This window comes from Podarcis bocagei (assembly GCF_964188305.1).
Source record: "Podarcis bocagei genome assembly, chromosome: 2".
Lineage (NCBI taxonomy): Eukaryota > Metazoa > Chordata > Lepidosauria > Squamata > Lacertidae > Podarcis > Podarcis bocagei.
Genome location: NC_138126.1, coordinates 17,856,571 through 17,878,075, shown reverse-complemented (window position 1 = coordinate 17,878,075; position 21,505 = coordinate 17,856,571). Strand labels below are relative to the sequence as shown.

Sequence of the window (21,505 nt, the reverse complement as noted above, 5' to 3'; positions counted from 1 at the left end):
ATTTTCTAAACAGCAGCAGCAGCACCTTAGAGCAGTGTTTCCCAACCTTTTTTGGGCAAAGGCACACTTGTTTCATGAAAAAAATCTCGAGGCACACCACCATTACAGCCCCGTGACGTCAGCGCGCAGCGTCACGCCGGGAGGGACGCACGAAAGTGTAAGTTTCAATTTTTTCCCTCCCCCTTGCCTTCCTTCTGTGCCAACCGCCAAAAAGCCAAGAATCGCGGGACCGCCGGCGGAGGGGGGGAGGGCGAGCGGAGGCAGCGGCGAGCCCCGTTCCTCCCCATCCGCCCCATTCCGTGCAAGGAGCGCGAACAGGTGTGAGAAGGGGGTCAAACCTGCGGGTCGGTGCCGGGGAACCTCCAAGCTTTGGGGGTGGGGGGGAGGAGGCAGCAAAGCGAGGCAGGAAGGAGAGCGCGGCTTGGCTGGGTGAGCTTTGGCAGGGGCAGGGAATGAGAGCCGCGAGGCGGGCGCTGCGGAAGGAGGCGCTGCCCGCCGAGCTCGCAGGCAGCCAGGCAGGCAGACGGCGAGAGCCCCGCGCTGGGCGGCCTCTCCTCGCCGCCGCCGCCCCGCCTCTCGCCGCCCGACTCGCCCGCCTCCCTCTGGGGACGGCGCCCCAATCGAAAATTTGACTTTTTTTAAAAAAAAAAATCTTTTGAATTTTTTAATTTTTCCCGCGGCACACCATGCAACATCTCGCGGCACACTAGTGTGCCGCGGAACAGTGGTTGAAAAACACTGCCTTAGAGCACATCCAGCCACACTGAGTAGCCCATTGGGCAGCTACACTACAAACCGTGGGGAAGCAGTGGCTGGTGTTTCCTGGCTAGGCTGCGACATGAGAGATGCCTGGCTGTGTACTACATTCCTCTGTGCACCCAGGAAATATGATTTCCCTGGTGCCAAGCAAGGACAAGTTTGAGCTACGGTGTATTTGGAAAGACACCAGAAAAATGGGAGAGGATGAAATCTCAGTTGAGAGAAGCAGTAGTAAATTTGTATCTACAGAATAACGTACATTTCCAAAGCGTTAGAAGGAGGCGCGAAGAAATCATGCAACTGGGGTATAAAAGTGCCTGTAGATAAGATACCAGTTATGCGGTGGCCTCCCGGCTTATAATAATTAATTGCATCTTTTCGATCACTTATCACACTGAATTGGCATTTCCCCTTCAGCGTTGCACAGGACGAATGGGGCAGCAACAACAGCAGCAAAAGAATTAGGGAGAGGAGTGCCATCGTTTCACTGTCTGCTGCTGCTGCTGCATTCTTTTCTGCCCTGGCTGCTCTCAGCTGCAGATCTTAATCCAGATGGGAGTCCAGCTGCGGCTTCAGAATCACAGAATCAGACTCTTGGAGAGTTGGAAGGGACCCTAGAGTCATCTAGCCCAGCCCCCTGCAATGCAGGAATCACACCTAAAGCATCCACGACAGAGGGCCATCCAACCTCTGTTTAAAAGCCTCCAAAGAAGGAGAGGCCACCACCTCTCGTGGGAATCTGTTCCACTGCTGAAGAGCTCTTAAGGGGCTAATATTAAACCTCACCTCCGCGTGGTCCCTGCCTGCCCTGAATCTGAGACCAGGCTCTCGATGGCCCAGGAGATATTTATGCACCAACCTTTTCACAGCGGGTATGCAAGCTTATTACATGTTGTTCTCGCTTCTGGCATTTTTGTTACTAGTTTCAAAACCAGTCTTCGGAACACTCCCCAGAGCTTTTCAAAATAATAATTAATAATAATTAGAATGGTTTTGATAATGATTAGGGACAGAGTACACATCAGCATCCTTGATTCTCCCTGCGGCTCCATGTGCAGGTGTGTATCAGGAGAAATTGCCATAGAATCATAGAGTTTGAAGGGACCCCAAGGGAATCTGGTTCAACTCCCTGCTATGCGGGAAAAGCCTTCCCAATGGGGGTTCATGCACTGTCCCGTTTCATGGCCCAAACCTCTGAGGTTGGAAGGGAGAAAATTCCTTCAAAGCTCCAGCAGAAAAACAGTCGCATAAGTTTATGAACATATCAATCTGCCTGGTATGGATCCAAAGCATTGGTTTCTTTAGCCCAAAGTTGTCTATATCTTTCTAGAATCCCAGATCAACTTTCCTAGTCCTGTTACTTTTGATGCACGTAGAGACCTATAAGCTCAGCTAACTAGCCAGGCTAGAGGCCGTGTGCCTTATCTTGTGCTAGGAGCAGCTTTAGTCCCAAGGTTGTAAACAACTGTCATGGTCCGGTTCATGGGCAATCAAAGTCCCAGCTAGGGACGTCAGGACCAGGGGCGAGATGGCGGGGTGGGAGCAGGAACAGGAGGCCAGAAGCCAGGAAGCCAAGGGTCCAAGGGTCAGGAAGCAAGGAGTTACAAAGTCAAGGGTCCGAGGATCAAGAAGCAAGGAGTCATGAAGTCTAGGGTCAAGGAACCAAATGCAGCAAGGCAGGAACATGTTGCTGTGGCAAAGAGCCGAAGGGAAAATGCTGACCTTATATCCCTTTCCGGCTCTTGCCACCAGGTGCTGTGAGTTACCAATTGGCCTCACCTGTGCGGCCGCGCCTTGCCTCTTCAGAACAAACTTAGGAAGGCCCCAGTCCTGCAGAGTCCTGTTGGTCACAGGGCCTGGCTCCTGCACGCACACCTGACAACAACATTCCTAAGGGTCTACATTTGAAAGGAGAAGTGCCTTGCTGTTCTGAGATGTACCTTCAAATGTGCAAACACCCTCAAGATAAACCTATTTAGGGAAAGGAATGCAAAGAGACCATGTGTAGCGGGGGCTTCTTAGAGAGAGAGTCCTTTGTTTCCTTGCCTAATGAATAGGTAATGAAGGAAAGACCATACATGGTACAATTAGTATTGTGTTGTAACTTTAGATTGGAGGAAGTTTATGCATATGTATTGCTTTAACAGATAACAGCTATGTATAGTAGCAGACCCCACCCTTTTGGGCTTGCTCAGCTTTTAGAGAGTGATCCTAAAGGTAAAGGTAAAGGGACCCCTGACCATTAGGTCCAGTCGTGCCCAACTCTGGGGTTGCGGCACTCATCTCGCTTTATTGGCCGAGGGAGCCGGTGTACAGCTTCCGGGTCATGTGGCCAGCATGACTAAGCCACTTCTGGCGAACCAGAGCAGCACACAGAAACGCCGTTTACCTTCCCACCGGAGCAGTACCTATTTATCTACTTGCACTTTAACATGCTTTCGAACTGCTAGGTTGGCAGGAGCAGGGACTGAGCAACGGGAGCTCACCCCGTCGCGGGGATTCGAACCGCCGACCTCCTGATTGGCAAGTCCTAGGCTCAGTGGTTTAACCCACAGTCCCACCCGCATCCCAGAGAGTGATCCTACTGAGCCTTTATTGCTAGCAATAAACACCTTTTGTTTTCTCACCGCCACATGGAGATTTCCTTCAGCCTCAAATGTTAATTTTGCTACACTTTAAATGATTTTGTAGAAAAGGAAATAATACTTGGCATTGCAATTTAAGGGCCATAAAAAGCTTCCCTATACAGGGCTGCCTTCAGATGTTCATTAAATGTTATATAAATACTCATCTCGTTAGCATCTGACAGGAGAGCGTTCCACAGTCATGCAGTGTGGGCCAAGGCCATTTAAGGCGTTAAAGGTCAGCACCAACGCTTTGAATTGTACACGGAAACGTACTGGAAGCCAATGTAGGTCTTTTGGAACTGGTGTAATGGTCATGTGACAAAGGTATTTGAGAGCAGAAACAGTAAAGGAGTTGAGAAATGTTGTGAAATGCTGAAAAGCTGCAGAATCATTTAGCATGCTGAACCACGGTGACTCTTCTTGAGGATGACTTACTCTCTGTACTGTATAAGCATTGTATCTGCTTGCAGGCAGACTCAGTGTCTGTGAGTCAATCAGTGTGTGTGTTCTGTGAAGCCTGTGCTCAAGGGAGACTCTGTGTGACTCAGTAACTCTGTGTCTGCTCTGAAGATAGTTGAATCTTCTGTTCATTATGCTGTTATTTGAAAACAAGTTTATTTTAACTCAGTAATTTTTTTAAAATTTACACTGTGTGTCAGTAATGTGCTCTTGGCAGCCGCTCATAGTCATCAGTCTAGCTGGATCAGTCTAGCCGCATTCTGGATTAGTTGTAGTTTCCGAGTCATTTTCAAGGCCCTACAGGAGATAACCAACGCATGTACCACTCTGGTGAGACGGTGCGCAGGCAGGTTGGGTGTCAGCCAGTGTACCAGATGGAGCTGGTAGACAGTCACCCTGGACACAGAATATTAGATTGGCATATCGGGAAATGAACAATCAATTCACATTCATGGGTTTTAATAATGCAATGCTATGCCAAAAAAGTACTGGTTTTTATGTTACACCATCAGATGCTGCTTTTTATTCAGATCTGGCCTTAGGACAATAATGTAGCACTTGGGGATGAAGATGCAACCCAGTAACCCCGAACTGGAGGCCAAGATAGAGAAGACCTGCACGGCTACCATATATTTCCCCTTGGTGCTCAGGTAGGCTGGCACAAAGGACACCCAAACACTGCAAAACACCAGCATGCTGAAGGTGATCAGCTGGGCTTCGTTGAAGGCCCCAGGCAGCTTCCTGGCTAGGAAAGCCACCGTGAAGCAGACGGCCGCCAGAAAGCCCATGTAGCCAAGGGCAGAATAAAACATGGCAACAGAGCCTTCGTTACATTGCAGAATGATCTGCCCAGGCTGGGAGTGCATGTCGGAGTCTGGGAAGGGGGGAGACATTCCCAGCCAGACCATGCAGATGCCCCCTTGGACACTGGAGAAAGACAAGACCAGGCAGTTGGCCAAGCTCTTGCCCAGCCATTTCCTCATCTGGCTCCCTGGCTTTGTGGCCATAAACGCCACCACCACCGTGATGGTCTTTGCCAACAGGGAAGACACGGCCACGGAGAAGATGATGCTGAAGGCAGTTTGTCGGAGAAGGCAGGTCCACCTCTGGGGCCGACCGATGAATAAGAAGGAGGACAAGAAGGAGAGCAGGAGGGAGACAAGGAGCAAGTAGGTGAAGTCCCGGTTGTTGGCCTTGACTATTGGTGTGTCAAAGTATTTAATGAAGATTCCCAAAAGAAAACCAGCAGTCAGGGACAAAAACAGGGCGAAAGAAGCTAGGATGATCCCCAGAGGTTCTTCATAAGACAAGAAATGTATAATCTTGGGGACACACTGATCTCTGTGTAGATTGGAATTCTGATCATCTGGACATTTGTTGCAATGCTTTGCATCTGAAAAACACAAGAGGGACTTCAGTGTTGCAAATATAAATATTATAGCCATGACATTCCATAGTCTACTACTTACCAACTACAGTGGTACCTCGTGATGCGAACGGGATCCGTTCCGGAGCCCCTTTCGCATCCCGAACAGAATGTAAGACGACACAGCGGTTCGTGTTTTGCTGCTTCCACACATGCACGTGACGTCATTTTGACCATCTGCGCCTGCACGAGCAGCGAAACCCAGTAGTAACCTGCTCCATTACTTCCAGGTCGCCGCTGAGCACAACCCGAAAGCACTCAACCTGAAGTGTATTTATCCCGAGGTATGACTGTATATTATTTTGTGATTCTTATCTGATTACTTTATTTTGCGTTGTGGGTTTGCCTTGAAGCAATCATGGGCTATAGTTAGGGGCCAGAATAAAAGTATTATGGGCCAGCATATCCCATTGAGCTCCTTTAATGGGGCAAGACCCCCCTAGATAGGTACCAATACCTGGAATTGAAGGTGATTTTCTACTATGAAAAGGCAACTTCTTAAATATCCTTTCAGGGACATTTACCTTCCTGAATGGAGATTGTTCCTTCCATGCATTCAACACAAGCATAGCAGCAGATTGGTTCTCCCTCCTTAATGGCCTTGGCATATCCTGGATGACAGTTTTCGGTACACCTTGAAAGAGGCACGTTCTAGCCAAAATGAGAAAAAGCATCAAGCAGAAGATGTTAGGACTTTGTGGATAGGAGCCATAGAGTGCAGCTAGGATTGCATCGTACAATCAGACAATGGGGTTTGGACTGCAGCATAAGATATGCAGGTGTAAGAATAAGATGTGATTAATTATTTGACCCACCTGTTTGAACCATCTGGGCCACACAATGACATTTCTGTCAATGGCAAACTTGATTTTCTCTTCAGATGCTGATCTCTCTACACTCCCAACTTTCAACCCAACAAGGGAATTATTGGGAAACGCCACCCAGTTGACAATGTCAAAGTCAGCTGCCAGCTCCCCATTCTCATCCCAGTAAGCTCCGTCCATGGAAAAGTTGTAAAGGTGGAGGTTTCTTAGGAAAGCGTGCAGCTAAAAAGGGTCAAGAAAAACACACCCACAATTAGCAAACGAGGAACAAAGTAGCATACATGAGTCTTGCCCACTAAGAACTCTCATCTCCCAAGGTGCCGTCCCAGAGACTCAGATGGGACTTTGATTTGGAAATAGCAGAGCTAGAGATGTTAATATATTGCATGTTAAAATTAGAATCAGATTAAGAGGCTGATCGCAACTGATGGGCAAATATGACCTCTCAGTGACTGAGATTAAAGAACTCCCCTTATATTCACAGAAAAATATTTTTAAACGAACCATAAGCGCAGTGGCAACTAAAAACGATCTAAACTCTATGTGCACATCTACATGCACCCCATTGTATTTTAAACTTAGAGAGGTCAATGAACACATATCTTATTTTAATGAATTGACTTTTGCACAGCTTCGAAAAGCTTTTACAGAGCCACGACTAAATACAATAAGCTCTGCTTATAGAGATGGGAGACATAGAGGCATACCAAAAAACGAACGTGTTTGCATTAGGGGATGTTCTGAAGTAGAGGACCTTATGCATTATATCTTGCACTGTCCGTTATATAATGATGCAAGAAAAAGATTTTTGGTGCCTATAATGACAGGCTCCCCTGGCCAGAACCCCCTTGATATGATGTTATATCTCCTTGCAGACACAGATAAGTATGTGACCTGGCGGGTAGCACTTTTTGCAACTGCTGCTAGGAAAATTAGAGCAAATTATATAGCCAAGGTAGCCATTAACTGTAAAGGAGATGAATTTATTTGATCCTATCTATCTACCTCAGGCTATGCTCTATCTTTGTCACCAAACTCTGAGTATAAATTGCACACTGTATTAATTGATATTGTTTTTAACATTAGTGACCATGTGATGAGTTTAGCTTATGAATTTTGTTGTTTAATGTTTTTATTTGTACATTGGGGTACTTTTATAGCTTTGTTTAGAGTACGTAATGTTTTAATAATATAAATGTGTTAAGTCTTTTTTTTACCAATTCCATATATTTTCTTTTAATTGTCAAATAATTATGTGTACATTGCGGCAGCCTTTGGCTATGTGCAATAAAACTGACTGAGACTAAGACTGAGACTGAGACTGAATCAGGAATGGCAGCCCGTGTGGCTATGATGTTCTACTAGGATCAGGGTGTGTCGTCCCATTCCAGAATGGAAGAACAATCCAAATCAGGGGACTCCGGATTTCGAGGTCTTAGGAGACACACACAGGTGTGCCAAGGGAATATGAGAATCATTTCACTTCAAAATGTAGCGAGCCACCCTGTGGTATTTGGGTGCCCCTCCACCTCCTCCTCCTGCTGCTCTCTGACCCCCTAGACTCTTGCCCCAAATACAAGGTGTCACGGTAAGTTAATAAAGTATCTCCTGTTAGGTTAAAAGGAGATGGTGCCAGGCGCCTGGGCAGTGTTCATCTCTCAATTTTAAATTGGTTACGTCCAATTAAATGACCACTTACAAGGGTGAGACACTGGGAACTTACCAAAATGGGTTTGCCTCAATTGTGGGTTCAAAACATCCCCACCAACCCCCCCCCCCTGAATAGGTCCTCAAATTAGAATCTAATTTTTGACTGACGGTTCAATGGTGAGAATGTGCCAGAGAAATCACCATACCTGCCACGGCTGTAGTCTTTGAAGGTCCATCTTGCCGCTTCCCGCCATGGCCCTCTGGCTTGGTTTGGATAAGTATACAGCACTCAAGACACTTGCCATGGCCTGGAGAGTGTTGTAAATACTGTAGCTGTCTTGAGACAGCGTTCTCTCAGTAAATTCTCGTGACAAGGTCCCCAGTTTTGCATTCTCTCGACATCTTTTCTGGACTCTGGCAGAATTCTTTGAAAAAGAACACTTAAATGCTGTCTTTATAAACTGGCGGATTTCAAGAGCATATGGATCAAATGTTTCATATCTTGTCCTTCTCTTTGTCTGGACTAAGAAGGACAAAGAAGCAGGGACACCCTGAGGATCCATGTTAGATGCCAAACTCATACTGAGATCCTGCAAAGCTGTTGTGACCCAAACTTTGCCCACTGTTATTTTAAGGGTCTTTTCCATGGTTGTCATAAGCACAAAGAGACCTATGGTGGATCGAAAATCTGCATGGTAGACAACGACATTGACTTGTCTCTGCATGAGAAATGAATTCAGGTGCTTTGAATTATAAGCCTCAGATTCTTTGATACTTTCTGAGAAGGCCACACAAATATCATTCTTTGTGACCGCAGCTGTGAAGGTCCTCATGAACCTTTCTCCATCATCATTGTCTGGTGCAATGAGACCGATCCACGTCCATTTGAAATGCAGGAGCAATTTGACCACAGCCAGGTGAGGAGCTTCTTGTTTTGGGACCATCCGATAGGAGAAAGGGAACTGAGATTTATCAGTTGATGCACGACTAGCAAAACCATAACTGACCTAGGAAAAAAAGGAAGAGTTCGGTTTTTTCAATTGTATTCAGGACCAAGTGCAAATATGTATTAACCTAAACGAATAACTGGGAACATATTCACCATTATGATTGATTAGGCCTGACACTGATGCCGAAATCTAGCATCACCTGAGCTCTGTAAGTGCGGCTTTCTCCCGATTGAAGTGCAGAGTGTTTGAGGACCAGGACATTTGCGGGGAAACCAAAATGCTTGTTTACAAAGCTATTGTACTACCAACTTTACTGTACATTTGTGAAATATGGACCACTTATAAACGCTATCTCCAGCTCCTCAAAAGATTCCATCAACGATGTCTCTGAAAATTTTTATACATCACTTGGGAAGATAGGCAAACCAATGTTAGTGTACAAGAAGAAGCAAAGTTCACCAGTGTCAAAGCAAGGATTCTTCAACATCAACTTTGATGGACTGGTCATGTTGTTTGGATGCCTTATTATCGTCTTCCAAAGCAACTACTCTATTTTCAGCTTAAGAATGGAAAGTGAAATACCAGTGGACAACAAAAGAGATTTAAAGACACTCTAAAGGCAAATCTTTAAAAATGCAGTATGAGCACAGAAAATTGGGGAACACTGGCCTGCGAACGTTCCCACTGGAGAATTGCCTCTACCAAAGGTGTCATGGACTTTGAAGAATTGTGAACCCAGGACCACAGGGAGAAACGAGCTAAGAGGAAGACACATTTACGATACGATACGATACGATACGATACGATACGATATCTTTATTGTCATTGTCCCTTGCAGAACAATGAAATTGAAAACTACATAAAAACTACATAAAACTACCACAAAACTACATAAAACTACATAAGAACTACATAAAACTACTACAAAACTACATAAAACATTCAAAAACCCCTAAAAACTCTAAAACCCCATTTTAAAATACACTAGAATTAGAAAATCCTCGCTATGATCAGCTCCTACCTGGAAACCTAGGTCCCCACTGTGGAAGGATGTGGGGATCCAGAATTGGCCTCCACAGTCACAATTTTACTTGGTTATGAGTGATTGCCAAAGAATAAGACCAAGAAGCTAGCCTAGCAATTCCAACAACTGAATCCTTGCTGGATCCAGAAATTAGAAAGGACTCAGACATACAGCTTAACCCCTAAGTGGTGTATGGAAATACAACATAAAAACAATAAAGCAGAATAATGAAACAGAGCTGCAAAAAAGCAAAAGCAAAACAAAATAAAACAGGCCCATAATTCAGTAATAACAGAAAACAAACGTAGGATCTAAGAAACCTTAGACAAAAAAATACGTCTTTACATACAGTCATTGTAATGTGGATATTGGCTCAGCCCCCAATCCACCCACCTTTCCCCAACTCATACCTGTGGGATTTTATAAATGCTGAGAATGGTTGATATGAGATTAGAAAGAGCAGGGTCACCTCCTTCTAGAACGGCCAGCTGTGCATTCTGTCTTTCACAGATGTAGTTTGGAACATTCTTCTGCCCACCAGACAGCAGGTCTAGCACAGCTTCATAAGCCATTCTTCCTTTGAAATAGCTCTCATAGAGATTGTAGCCCAGAGTGATGTTGGGCAGGAGCCTGGTATTCCGACTGATCTCTTGAATGGCAAACAAGAAGGGCAGGATGTGCCAATAACTCAAAGGTTCCGGACTGCAGTAAAATAGAGCTCATCAGATTTTTCATTCTGCAGTCAGTGAAAGAATGTTAAAGTTTGTGCATCTTTTCATATAAGAGCAATGATAACAAGTAGAAATATATGAATTTTGCTAGCTCGGAGTTTATGTGCTTTCAGTTCATTTGGAAATGGGTGTTGGCAACAGGATTTTTCTCCCCAAGAAAAGGGAACATTTCCCCTCAAAGACCTGCGCTGGCTGTCAAGCCGTATTTTGTGTTTGGGGTTTGATATACAAAGCCTTAGATGGCTTTCGACCTGCTTAGCCGAAAGACCATCTCTCCCCATGTCATGCTGCCTATAATGCAAGTTCTATTGGGGAGACACTGCTAGATGTTTCATCCTTGACAGAAGTTCAGAGGCCTGTAAACCAGTGCAAGTAAAACAATTGTACAATGTAAGTCACTGCACAAGCACATATAGAAACACGTCATTCCACTATTCCAAATTGCTTTCCCTTTTTTTTTTTTTTTTGCTATATCTACACTATAATTAATTCTGGAATAGTAAATCCACCACAATTCCCTTTTTTAAAAAAGCTGGGGAACAATGTTCAGTATCACGTTGGAGCCAGCTGCAAACAACAGCAGCAGCTTAGCCATATCTCACAGCCCAGTGGGCAGCTACACTGCAGACAGAGGGGGGAGCAGCGCCTGGTGTTTCATAGCTAGGCAGCTGCACAAGAGATGTCTGGCTGTGCACTAAATTTCCCTGTGCACCAGGAATTATGGTTCCCTGAAGCCAAGTGAGGACATCTTTGAGGTACAACTGATGAGGAAAAGACACCAGGGAAATGGGAGAGCATGGAATCACAGTTAAAAGTAGCAGTAGTAAATCATTCTCCACGTGGTGACATACATCACACCAGAAACAGATGGAGACTTCGAGAAATCACGCAGGTAGTCATTAGTAATGCCTGCAGCTAAGACACCAGCGATGAGGTGGTCTCCTGGCCTATAATTATTAAGTGTGTCGTTTCGATCATTTAGCACACCAAACTGGCATTTCCCCTTCCCACAGGACGAATGGGGCATCAGTAGCAAAAGAATTAGGGAGAGTATGATCATTTCATTGCCGTCTACTGCTGCTGCAGTCCCTTCTGCCCTGACTGCTCTCAGCTGCAGATCTGCTGCAGTGCCTGCTCCAGATGGGAGTCCAGCTGTGGAGTCTAATCAAGGAGCTCATATTTAAACCTCACCTCCGCCTAGTCCCTGCCTGCCCTGAATTTGAGCCCAGGCTCTCAGTGGCCCGAGAGATATTAATGCACCAACCTTTTCAGATGCAAAGTTTTTACATGTTGTTCTTCCTTCTGACTTCTTTGTTATTAGTTTCAGAGATAACATCCCAGAGCTTCTCAGAAGGAAAAAATTAAACTTAATTACAATAGTTTTGATAATGATCATGGGCAGAGTACACAGCAAAGTCTTGCTTCTCTCTGCGGCAGGTGTATAGCTGGGGAAAAGATGTTGATGAGACTCTGCAGTGTGGCTTTGAGCACTGTCTACTTTCACAGCTCACTTCCCCGAGGTTGGAAGGGATGTTTGATCCTCCATTGCATTAGGAAGGATTCAGATTTACAAAACATGCACTCGTTCTTTCTAAACTTTATGAACTTAACAAGCTGTCTCGTAGGACGTCAAAACAGCCCAAAGTTTCCTAGAACTTCGTAGAATCCCAACCCTGTTATGTGAGATACTTTTGTACAAAATAATAGGATAATAATAATAATAATAATAATAATAATAATAATAATAATAATAATAGGATAATAGGTATTGCAATGGAATCATAATTGCTCAGTTCTTAGGGCACATTCTTTGTATGCAAAAAGTTCCTGTGATGGCCTGGGATTCCGATTCTGAGAGTGAACCGGAGGAATCCCAGCCGGCACAGGAGTCCCTGCCGCCAGGGCCGGCTGAACTGGGGCAAGGCCTAGATTCTGAGGAGCCTGCACCTGTGCCAGATCCTCAGGAGCAGGCACCAGGTGAAACCATTCTGGCCCCAGAGGAGCTTGAGGACTCAGTGCCTACAGGTGAGCCTTCCCCGGGGCCCAGTAACCCTTCGGCCTCTCCTGAACTGCAGAGGCTTAGGGCAGAGAGGCGAAGGGAACTGGTTTCTCCCAGGAGGAGTGCTCGCCTTAAGGCCAGGAGAGGCGGGGCTCCTGGGGGCCGGGACCGCCCCTGGCCTTAGAGAAGATAAAGGTCAGTCAGCCCGGTCCCAGGTTGCGGGAGCAACGTCGTTATTGAAGAGCTGTTTCGGCCAGCATCCAGTCCTGTTCCTCCAGTGTTCCTGTTCCCCGCCCGGCTTCCTACTTCTGACCTTCCAGCGTTCCTGTTCCCCGCCCGGCTTCCTGCTTCTGATCTTCGAGTGTTCCTGTCCCCGCCCGGCTCCCTGTTTCGGACCTCGCCTCACACCTTGTGGACTAATACCAGGCTAGTGACTCAGGACTGAACTTTGACTACGATAACAGTAACCTTTCCCCCGGGATCAGCACAGTTTGCTCCCGCACACCCGCACTCCCTCTTTGTTGGGGTGCGTTTGGGGAGAGCCAGAAGACATGGCCGACCAAGCGGCTACGCTGCTGGCAATAGCCCAGGAGAACCAGGCCTTGACTCACACTGTGCAGCAGCTCAGCAACGCGGTTACGGCACTTCAGCAGCGGTTGGACGCCCTACCGGCTCCTGGGGCCGACGCCCCAGCTCCAGGCAAGTACCCAGTGGCCTTGCCAGAGAAATTTGATGGGACCCTGGCCAGTTTTCCCATGTTCTTCGCCCAGGCCAAGTTGTATATTCAGGTGCGAGCCCGGAACTTCCCTGATGACCGCACCAAGGTGCACTTTCTGATCAGTTTGTTAAAGGACCAGGCGGCCAAGTGGGCTTTGCCACTGCTCCGGCAAGACTCTCCTTTGTTAACGGACTATGTGGGATTTTTAACCACTTAGAGACTGTGTTTGGCAACCCTCTGAAGGAGAGCCAAGCCAATCGGGCGATTCATCAGTTGAGACAGGACAAGTCCACAGCCGCCACCTACGCCACAGAATTTCGGCTGTTGGCACAAGACTTGTCTTGGAATGACTCTGCACTACGGGACAAGTATCTTGAGGGACTGTCGGACGAGATACTGGACCAGTTGGCCATGATGGAGCGTCCCACCACGCTGGACGCCCTCATTCAGCGGAGCCTGCAGATAGACGATCGGTTGGAGGACCGTCGCCAGGCCCGGGACTGCCAGCACTCCCGGCTCCTAGCACCAGTCCTTCCCAACAGGTCCACGCCCACAGCCGAGTTGCCAGACGAGCCAACGCAGCTCGGGGCTGTGCGACCTCGCCTCTCTCCCTCGGAGAAGACATGGCGTCGGGAGGGAAACCTGTGTCTTTACTGTGGTGGGAGTGGACATTACTCCCGTTCCTGTCCCAGGAAAATGCCAGTCGCAGGGAAACCACCAACCTCGGTAGCCGAAGGCCCTAGCAACATGGGGTCCCAAACCATGCAAGAGGGGCCCTCACCAGTGGAATTGCGACATCTCATGGTTCCAGTGCGTCTCTACCCTCCAGGTGGGCCCTGGATTCTTACCCACGCTCTGGTAGATTCGGGGGCAACCCGCTCCTATATGGACGCTGCCTTTGCCGCTCATCATCAGGTGTCACTTCAGAACAAGCCAGAACCGGTACAGGTGGAGGCAATCGACGGACGGCTCCTGCGTTCAGGTGCTGTCACTCGGGAGACCCAGCCCTTGGTCCTGTGTCTCCAGCAGCACCGGGAGGTGCGAACTTTGGACATTGCCTCCATGCCCCGGTTCCCCCTGGTGCTTGGAATGGACTGGTTGGAGGCTCACAATGTTCAGATTGACTGGGTTAATCGGACTGTGCACTTCCCAGACCCATGTCCCCATGCTCGGTCTGAGATGCTAGCGGTCGCACCCACTGAGGAGGCAGTACCCACGCTCCCAGCCGTGTACCGGGACTACCAAGACGTGTTCGAGGAATGGGGGGCAGACCAGCTGCCGCCGCATCGGTCTTTTGACTGCGGCATAGACCTCCAGCCCGGAGAGCCCCTGCCGGTGAGTCGCTTATACTCTCTAACAGAGCCAGAGCGCGAAGCGTTGCAGGACTTCCTGCGCAAGAACCTGGAGCGTGGGTTCATCAGGCCTTCTACCTCGCCCACCGCTGCGCCAGTACTCTTTGTTAAGAAGAAATGTGGGGAGCTTCGCCTTTGCCATGATTACCGGGCCCTGAACAAAATTACCATCCCGGACCGGTACCCCTTGCCCCTTATTTCGGAGTTGCTGGAGCAGGTGCAAGGGGCGCAGATGTTCACCAAGCTTGACCTCTGGGGGGCCTACAATTTAATTAGGATCTGAGCCGGGGATGAGTGGAAGACAGCATTCGGGACCCGGTACGGGCAGTTCGAATACCTGGTTATGCCCTTCGGATTGTGCAACACGCCCGCTGTGTTCCAACGGTACATTAACCACGTGTTCCAGGACTTGCTAGACAAGTACGTGGTGGTGTACTTGGATGACATTTTGATTTTCTCCCGTGACCCGGCTCGCCACGAGGGCCATGTCCGGACCGTGTTGCAGCGCTTGCGGGAGCACCGCCTGTATGCGAAGCTCAGCAAGTGCGAGTTCCATCAGCGGACAGTGGACTTTCTTGGTCACCGACTCTCTCCAGATGGGGTGCAGATGGATCCTGGGAAGGTGGCAGCGGTTCAGGAATGGGCGGCACCTCGGAACCGCAAGGACCTACAGCGTTTCCTGGGATTCGCCAACTATTACTGGACCTTCATTGCGGGTTACGCTCGTTGCACAACCCCATTGACCCGGCTTCTGCACCCCAAGACGCAGCGGGTCAACGCTTGGGCCCAGGAACGACTCCAGGAACTGGCCGAAGGGTCATGCCCTCAGTATCCGGGGCTGGTCTTGCATCAGGGCCTTCTGCTGCACCACGGTCACCTGTACATCCCGCCAGGGCCACTGCGGGCTGAGGTTCTCCGGATGACCCATGATGCTCCAGCAGTGGGGCACTTTGGGCGGTATCGGACCACCCATCTGGTAAGCCGTGAGTTTTCGTGGCCCCATCTGAAGGCTGACGTGGCTCGCTACGTCGCTGGTTGTGATGTCTGCCGGCGGGCCAAGGGCCCTACCGGGCAACCCCCCGGCCTTCTTCAGCCGTTGCCGGTTCCACCACGTCCTTGGCACACGGTTTCTCTGGACTTTGTAGTGGAGCTACCCCCGTCTCGTGGCTGCACCTGCCTTCTAGTTTTCTCCGACCATTTCACCAAGATGGTGCACTGTGCCCCCTGCCCATCCGTACCCTCAGCTAAGGAAACCGCTCAGCTGTACCTTCAGCATGTCTTCCGCCTGCATGGCCTACCTGAGCGTGTGGTGTCCGACCGTGGCGTTCAGTTCACGTCCCAGTTTTGGCGAGCTTTGCACCAGGCCCTCAGAACAGAGGTCTGTCTCTCATCAGCCTACCACCCACAGACTGATGGCCAGACGGAACGGGCGAATGCGGTGCTGGAGCAGTACCTCCGGTGTTACTGCAGCTACCAGCAGGATGACTGGGTCGACCACCTAGCATTGGCGGAGTTCGCTTACAACAACGCGGTGAATGCGTCCACCCAGCAGACCACGTTCCAGGCCAGTTACGGTTTTCATCCACGGCTGTTTCCGGATGTGCTGCCGGCATCTGCGGTCCCTGCGGTGACAGAGTGGTTTCAGGAGCTCCAGTCCCAGCAACAGCTATTGATGGAGCAGCTGCGCCAGGCCAAGGAGGCGTACAAGGTCCAGGCCGACCGCCAGGTGGGGCCGGAACTCCACGTCCACCCTTCTCGACCTTCCCGGAAGCTGGACGCCCGTTTCACTGGCCCGTTCCCTATCGTGAACCAGGTCTCGCCTGTGGCATTCCGTCTCCGGTTGCCCGCAACCCTGAAGGTTCACCCGGTATTCCACAGGTCCCTTCTGAGTCCGGTGGCCCCACCCGACGAGTTCCACCCAAACCGTCCCCGACGGCAGCCAGTTTTGGTTCAGGGAGAGCCTGAGTACGAGGTGGAACGCATTCTGGACTCCCGATACCGCAGGGGAAAGCTGCAGTATCTCATAGACTGGAAGGGGTATGGACCGGAGGACCGTTCCTGGGAACCAGTGGCCAACGTCCACACGCCTGCCTGCCTCCGAGAGTTCCATGCGGCGTACCCCAGCAAGCCGGGTCCAGACCCTCGATTGAGGGGGGGCCTGGGAGGGGGGGATGGTGTGATGGCCTGGGATTCCGATTCTGAGAGTGAACCGGAGGAATCCCAGCCGGCACAGGAGTCCCCGCCTCCAGGGCCGGCTGAACTGGGGCAAGGCCTAGATTCTGAGGAGCCTGCACCTGTGCCAGATCCTCAGGAGCAGGCACCAGGTGAAACCATTCTGGCCCCAGAGGAGCTTGAGGACTCAGTGTCTACAGGTGAGCCTTCCCCGGGGCCCAGTAACCCTTCGGCCTCTCCTGAACTGCAGAGGCTTAGGGCAGAGAGGCGAAGGGAACTGGTTTCTCCCAGGAGGAGTGCTCGCCTTAAGGCCAGGAGAGGCGGGGCTCCTGGGGGCTGGGACCGCCCCTGGCCTTAGAGAAGATAAAGGTCAGTCAGCCAGGTTGCGGGAGCAACGTCGTTATTGAAGAGCTGTTTCGGCCAGCATCCAGTCCTGTTCCTCCAGTGTTCCTGTTCCCCGCCCGGCTTCCTGCTTCTGATCTTCGAGTGTTCCTGTCCCCGCCCGGCTCCCTGTTTCGGACCTCGCCTCGCACCTTGTGGACTAATACCAGGCTAGTGACTCAGGACTGAACTTTGACTACGATAACAGTAACCTTTCCCCCGGGATCAGCACAGTTCCTGAGGTCCAGCTCCGATGGCCTTCTGGCAGTTTCCTTCCTGCCAGAAATGAGGTTACAGGGAACCAGACAGAGGGCCTTCTTGGTAGTGGCGCCTGCCCTATGGATTGCCCTCCCATTAGATGTCAAGGAAATAAACAACTATCTGACTTTTAGAAGACATCTGAAGGCAGTCCTGTTTAGGGAAGTTTTTAATGTTTGATGCTTTATTGTGTTTTTAATATTCTGTTGGGAGCCGCCCTGAGTGGCTAGGGGAACCCAGCCAGATGGGTGTGGTATGTATGTATATATGTATGTACATAAAGGTAAAGGGACCCCTGACCCTGAGGCCCAGTTGTGACCGACTCTGGGGTTGTAGTGCTCATCTCGCATTATTGGCCAAGGGAGCCTGCATACAGCTTCCAGGTCATGTGGCCAGCATGACCAAGCCGCTTCTGGCGAACCAGAGCAGCACACAGAAACACTGTTTACCTTCCCACTGGAATGGTACCTATTTATCTACTTGCACTTTGACGTGCTTTCAAACTGCTAGGTGGGCAGGAGCTGGGACTGAGCAACGGGAGCTCACACCGTCGTGGGGATTCGAACTGCCAACCTTCTGATCGGCAAGCCCTAGGCTCTGTGGTTTAACCCACAGCGCCACCCGTGTCCCACATGTGCTGCCTTTGAGACTTTCAGCACATTCCTTGAATGGGCCATTTGCCATAGAATGGGCTCCAGCTATGTGTGTATCATTATCTCGATGATTTCCTCTTTATGGCCCCACCTTCTTCCCCACCCTTGTCAACAGCTCATGGATGGTTTTGCCGCCATGACACAGGAATTGGGGTCCCTCTGGCCTTGGAAAAAACTGAAGGCCCGGTTATTAAACTGACCTATCTCGGCATTGGATTAGATTTGGTGACACAGGCTTTCCGTCTTCTGCGGGATAAAGTAGCAACCCTGCGAGAGGTTATTAGGCAGCACCTACATCTTTAAAAGGTGACGTTATGCCAAGTCCAGTCACTTCTTGGTCACCTGAACTTTTCTTGCAGGGTGATAGAGCCTTCTGTGCACATCTTGCACGGCTAACATTGAACATTGCAGTCACCTCATCACAGGGTCTGCCTGGGTAAGGCAGTCAAAGCAGATTTGGCGGTGTAGCTCAAATTCCTTTTGGAATACAACGGCATTTCTCTTTCATAGGATATTCTTGCCACTCAGCATGACCTCCAAGTGCACTCCAACTCGGCAGGTTCCCTTGGTTTTGAGGTCTATTTTAGAGGTAGGTGGTACGCAGAGCATTGGCAGGGTGCTGCTATCACCCCCGATTTACTTTCCTTGAATTTTTTCCTATTGTGGTTGCCATTCACCTATGAGTTGAGGTTTTTAGGAATCATTGGTTAAGATTCTGGTTGGACAGTCAGACAGTGGTCAATATTATCAACCGGCAATCAACACGCTTGGACCTAGTATTGGGGCTTCTGTGTGTGTTTGTGCTCCTTTGCTTGCAGGCCAACTTTTCCTTCACCGCCAGTTTCATCCCTGGGTTGGACGACAGCATTGCTGATGCCCTGTCTTGCTTCTAGATGGAATGCTTCCATACCCTGGCTCCAGAGGCTTATCAGGACCCAGACCCTTTTCCAGACCATCTTTGGAATCTTGGCAGTGCAAAGTGACCCATGGAGTAATGGCTTCTGTATCGCCATCCACATTTTGATCTTATAAAAAGGCCCGGGAAGAATTTGTGACCTTCACTTCCAGCCACACACCCGCAGCTTCGAACAGGGGTCTTGTGCTGCAGTTTGGTGCCATGTGTGCCCGGTCCACCACTCAGCACCAAGAGAGGGGCAGGTTCTGCAATATCTTGCCCATCGTAGATCCATGGGCAATGCAGACAAGACCTTGACGGTCCAAGCGGCCAGTATTGCTTTCTTTTCCAAATGCTCATTCTCCACTGACCCATGCTTGGGTTTCTTAGTTAAGAAGGCAATGGAAGGATGGCATAGACTGAACCCCCCAGCTCCTGATTAGCACAGTCTCATATCCTTCAACATCTTAAAGCATATTTTGAGAATATTAGTATCGATTTGCTGGTCCCGCTTAGAGTATAGACCAGTGGTGGTGAACCTTTCAGAGACCAAGTGCCCAAACTGCAACCCGAAACCCACTTATTTATCACAAAGTGCCAACATGGCATTTTCACCTGTATATTTTTATGGCTGCTGTTGTATTAAATAATCCTTCATAAATGTTACTTCATAAATGTTTTTCGGGGACAGGGAGCGGGTTGGTGTGGGGGACTCCCTGGTCTTGAATGGGGTAACTGTGTCCCTGAAGGACCAGGTGCACAGCCTGGGAGTCATTTTGGACTCACAGCTGTCCATGGAGGCACAGGTTAACTCTGTGTCCAGGGCAGCTGTCTACCAGCTCCACCTGGTACGCAGGCTAAGACCCTACCTGCCCGTGGACTGTCTCGCCAGAGTGGTGCATGCTCTAGTTATCTCACACTTGGACTACTGCAACGCGCTCTACGTGGGGCTACCTTTGAAGGTGACCCGGAAACTGCAATTAATCCAGAATGCGGCAGCTAGACTGGTGAGTGGGAGTGGCCGCCAGGACCACATAACACCGGTTCTGAGAGATCTGCATTGGCTCCCAGTACGTTTCCGAGCACGATTCAAAGTGTTGGTGCTGACCTTTAAAGCCCTAAACGGCCTCGGTCCTGTATACCTGAAGGAGCGTCTCCACCCCCATCATTCAGCCCGGACACTGAGATCCAGCGCCGAGGGCCTTCTGGCGGTTCCCTCAATGCGAGAAGTGAGGCTACAGGGAACCAGACAGAGGGCCTTCTCGGTAGTGGCGCCCGCCCTGTGGAACACCCTCCCATCAGATGTCAAAGAGATAAATAATTACCTGACATTCAGAAAACATCTTAAGGCAGCCCTGTTCAGGGAAGTTTTTAATATGTAATGCTGTACTGTTTTTAACACTGATTGGGAGCCGCCCAGAGTGGCTGGGGAAACTCAGCCAGATGGGCGGGGTATAAATAATAAATTATTATTATTATTATTACTGCATTACATTCTTCATTAAATTATCTTTCCATTGATATATAATTTTATGGTATTATAACTCAGTGCCTTTTTTTCTTAAAAAATGTTTAGGGGTATTCTCATTTCAACTGAGGAAGATCACCACTGGGGGGAAATAAATACAGTTCAAATCGGGGGAAAGAAATACAGTGAATTTCTTCTCCCATTAAATTAACAAAATGTTTTGGGATATGCATCCCCCTGTGTCCCCACAGAAAGAAAGCACTGGTATTACTCCAAAACAAAGTGGTGTTATGAGCCATCAAACCTTGGAAAAACATTTTTTTCCAGAAGGTTCTACAATTTTTTTAAAAAATAATTTTTATTATCATTTCAAAAGGTACAAAGAGGGAAAAAAACAGAAAGCAAAACACACACACACACACACACACACAACCAAAAAACCCACAAAAGCCCACCTTTTAAGTCTCCTTTTCAGTAGCTTCTTTTCTTGACTTCCCCACGCCTCCCCTTCTTGTGTTCCAGTTCCAATATTTTGTTCAGCAAGTTTTTAACCTTAGTGTCTTAACCATATATTATTATTAGACTTCTTTATAGTCAGTTTAACCCTTATTTCATTATTATATTTACTTCAGTTAATCAGTAACATTTAAATTGTATACCTTAATCATATATTAAAAAGAAAGAAAGAAAAAACAGAAAAAGAGTACTTTTCCTAAAGTTGTCCCTAATTCCCATCCACGAATTCCCCATTCTTATAGTAATAAATGACATAAAAAATTTTACACTGCAAAATAAAAATCAGACCCCCTTTGGGCTCCCAAACCCTCCTTTTCCCTCCCCGGTTTCAATCCCAAACCAAAAGCCATTGGTCCATCTTTTTAGCCTGGTGATCTTACGTCCGAGGCTCTCAAGTCCCTTTCTGTCCCTTTCAGCCGGCTTCCTTGGAAATCTCTTATATTAGGTATCCAAGCTCGAAAAGATACTTTCTCAATGTTGGCGATGCTTCTTTCAGCCAGGCCTGCTTGTTTGAAGGTGGAGCTCCAGCTCTGTTTCTTGAATTCATATGTCCCGAATAGTCCAACTTTCACTCTGGTCGACTTTAAAGTCGTCTTGACAGATCTTCGGCTCTCATTTGTCTTCTGTGGCATTTCAGCCGCCC

At 48.7% G+C, this 21,505-nt stretch overlaps 1 protein-coding gene across 1 annotated transcript in view; it reads right to left on the bottom strand.

Annotated features, from left to right (window-relative positions):
* Positions 1-4,147: 4,147 nt before the first annotated feature.
* The window catches only part of LOC308580483 (vomeronasal type-2 receptor 26-like), a 29,271-nt gene continuing 11,913 nt past the window's right edge, over positions 4,148-21,505 (bottom strand). Inside the window, exons 2-5 of the mRNA XM_081182190.1 lie at positions 7,952-8,752; positions 6,087-6,317; positions 5,796-5,922; positions 4,148-5,238 (exon numbers count right to left, since the gene is read on the bottom strand). Coding sequence (XP_081038316.1) covers positions 4,346-5,238; positions 5,796-5,922; positions 6,087-6,317; positions 7,952-8,752 — 2,052 coding nt within the window. The 3' untranslated portion in view covers positions 4,148-4,345. The remainder of the gene's footprint in view (positions 5,239-5,795; positions 5,923-6,086; positions 6,318-7,951; positions 8,753-21,505) is intronic.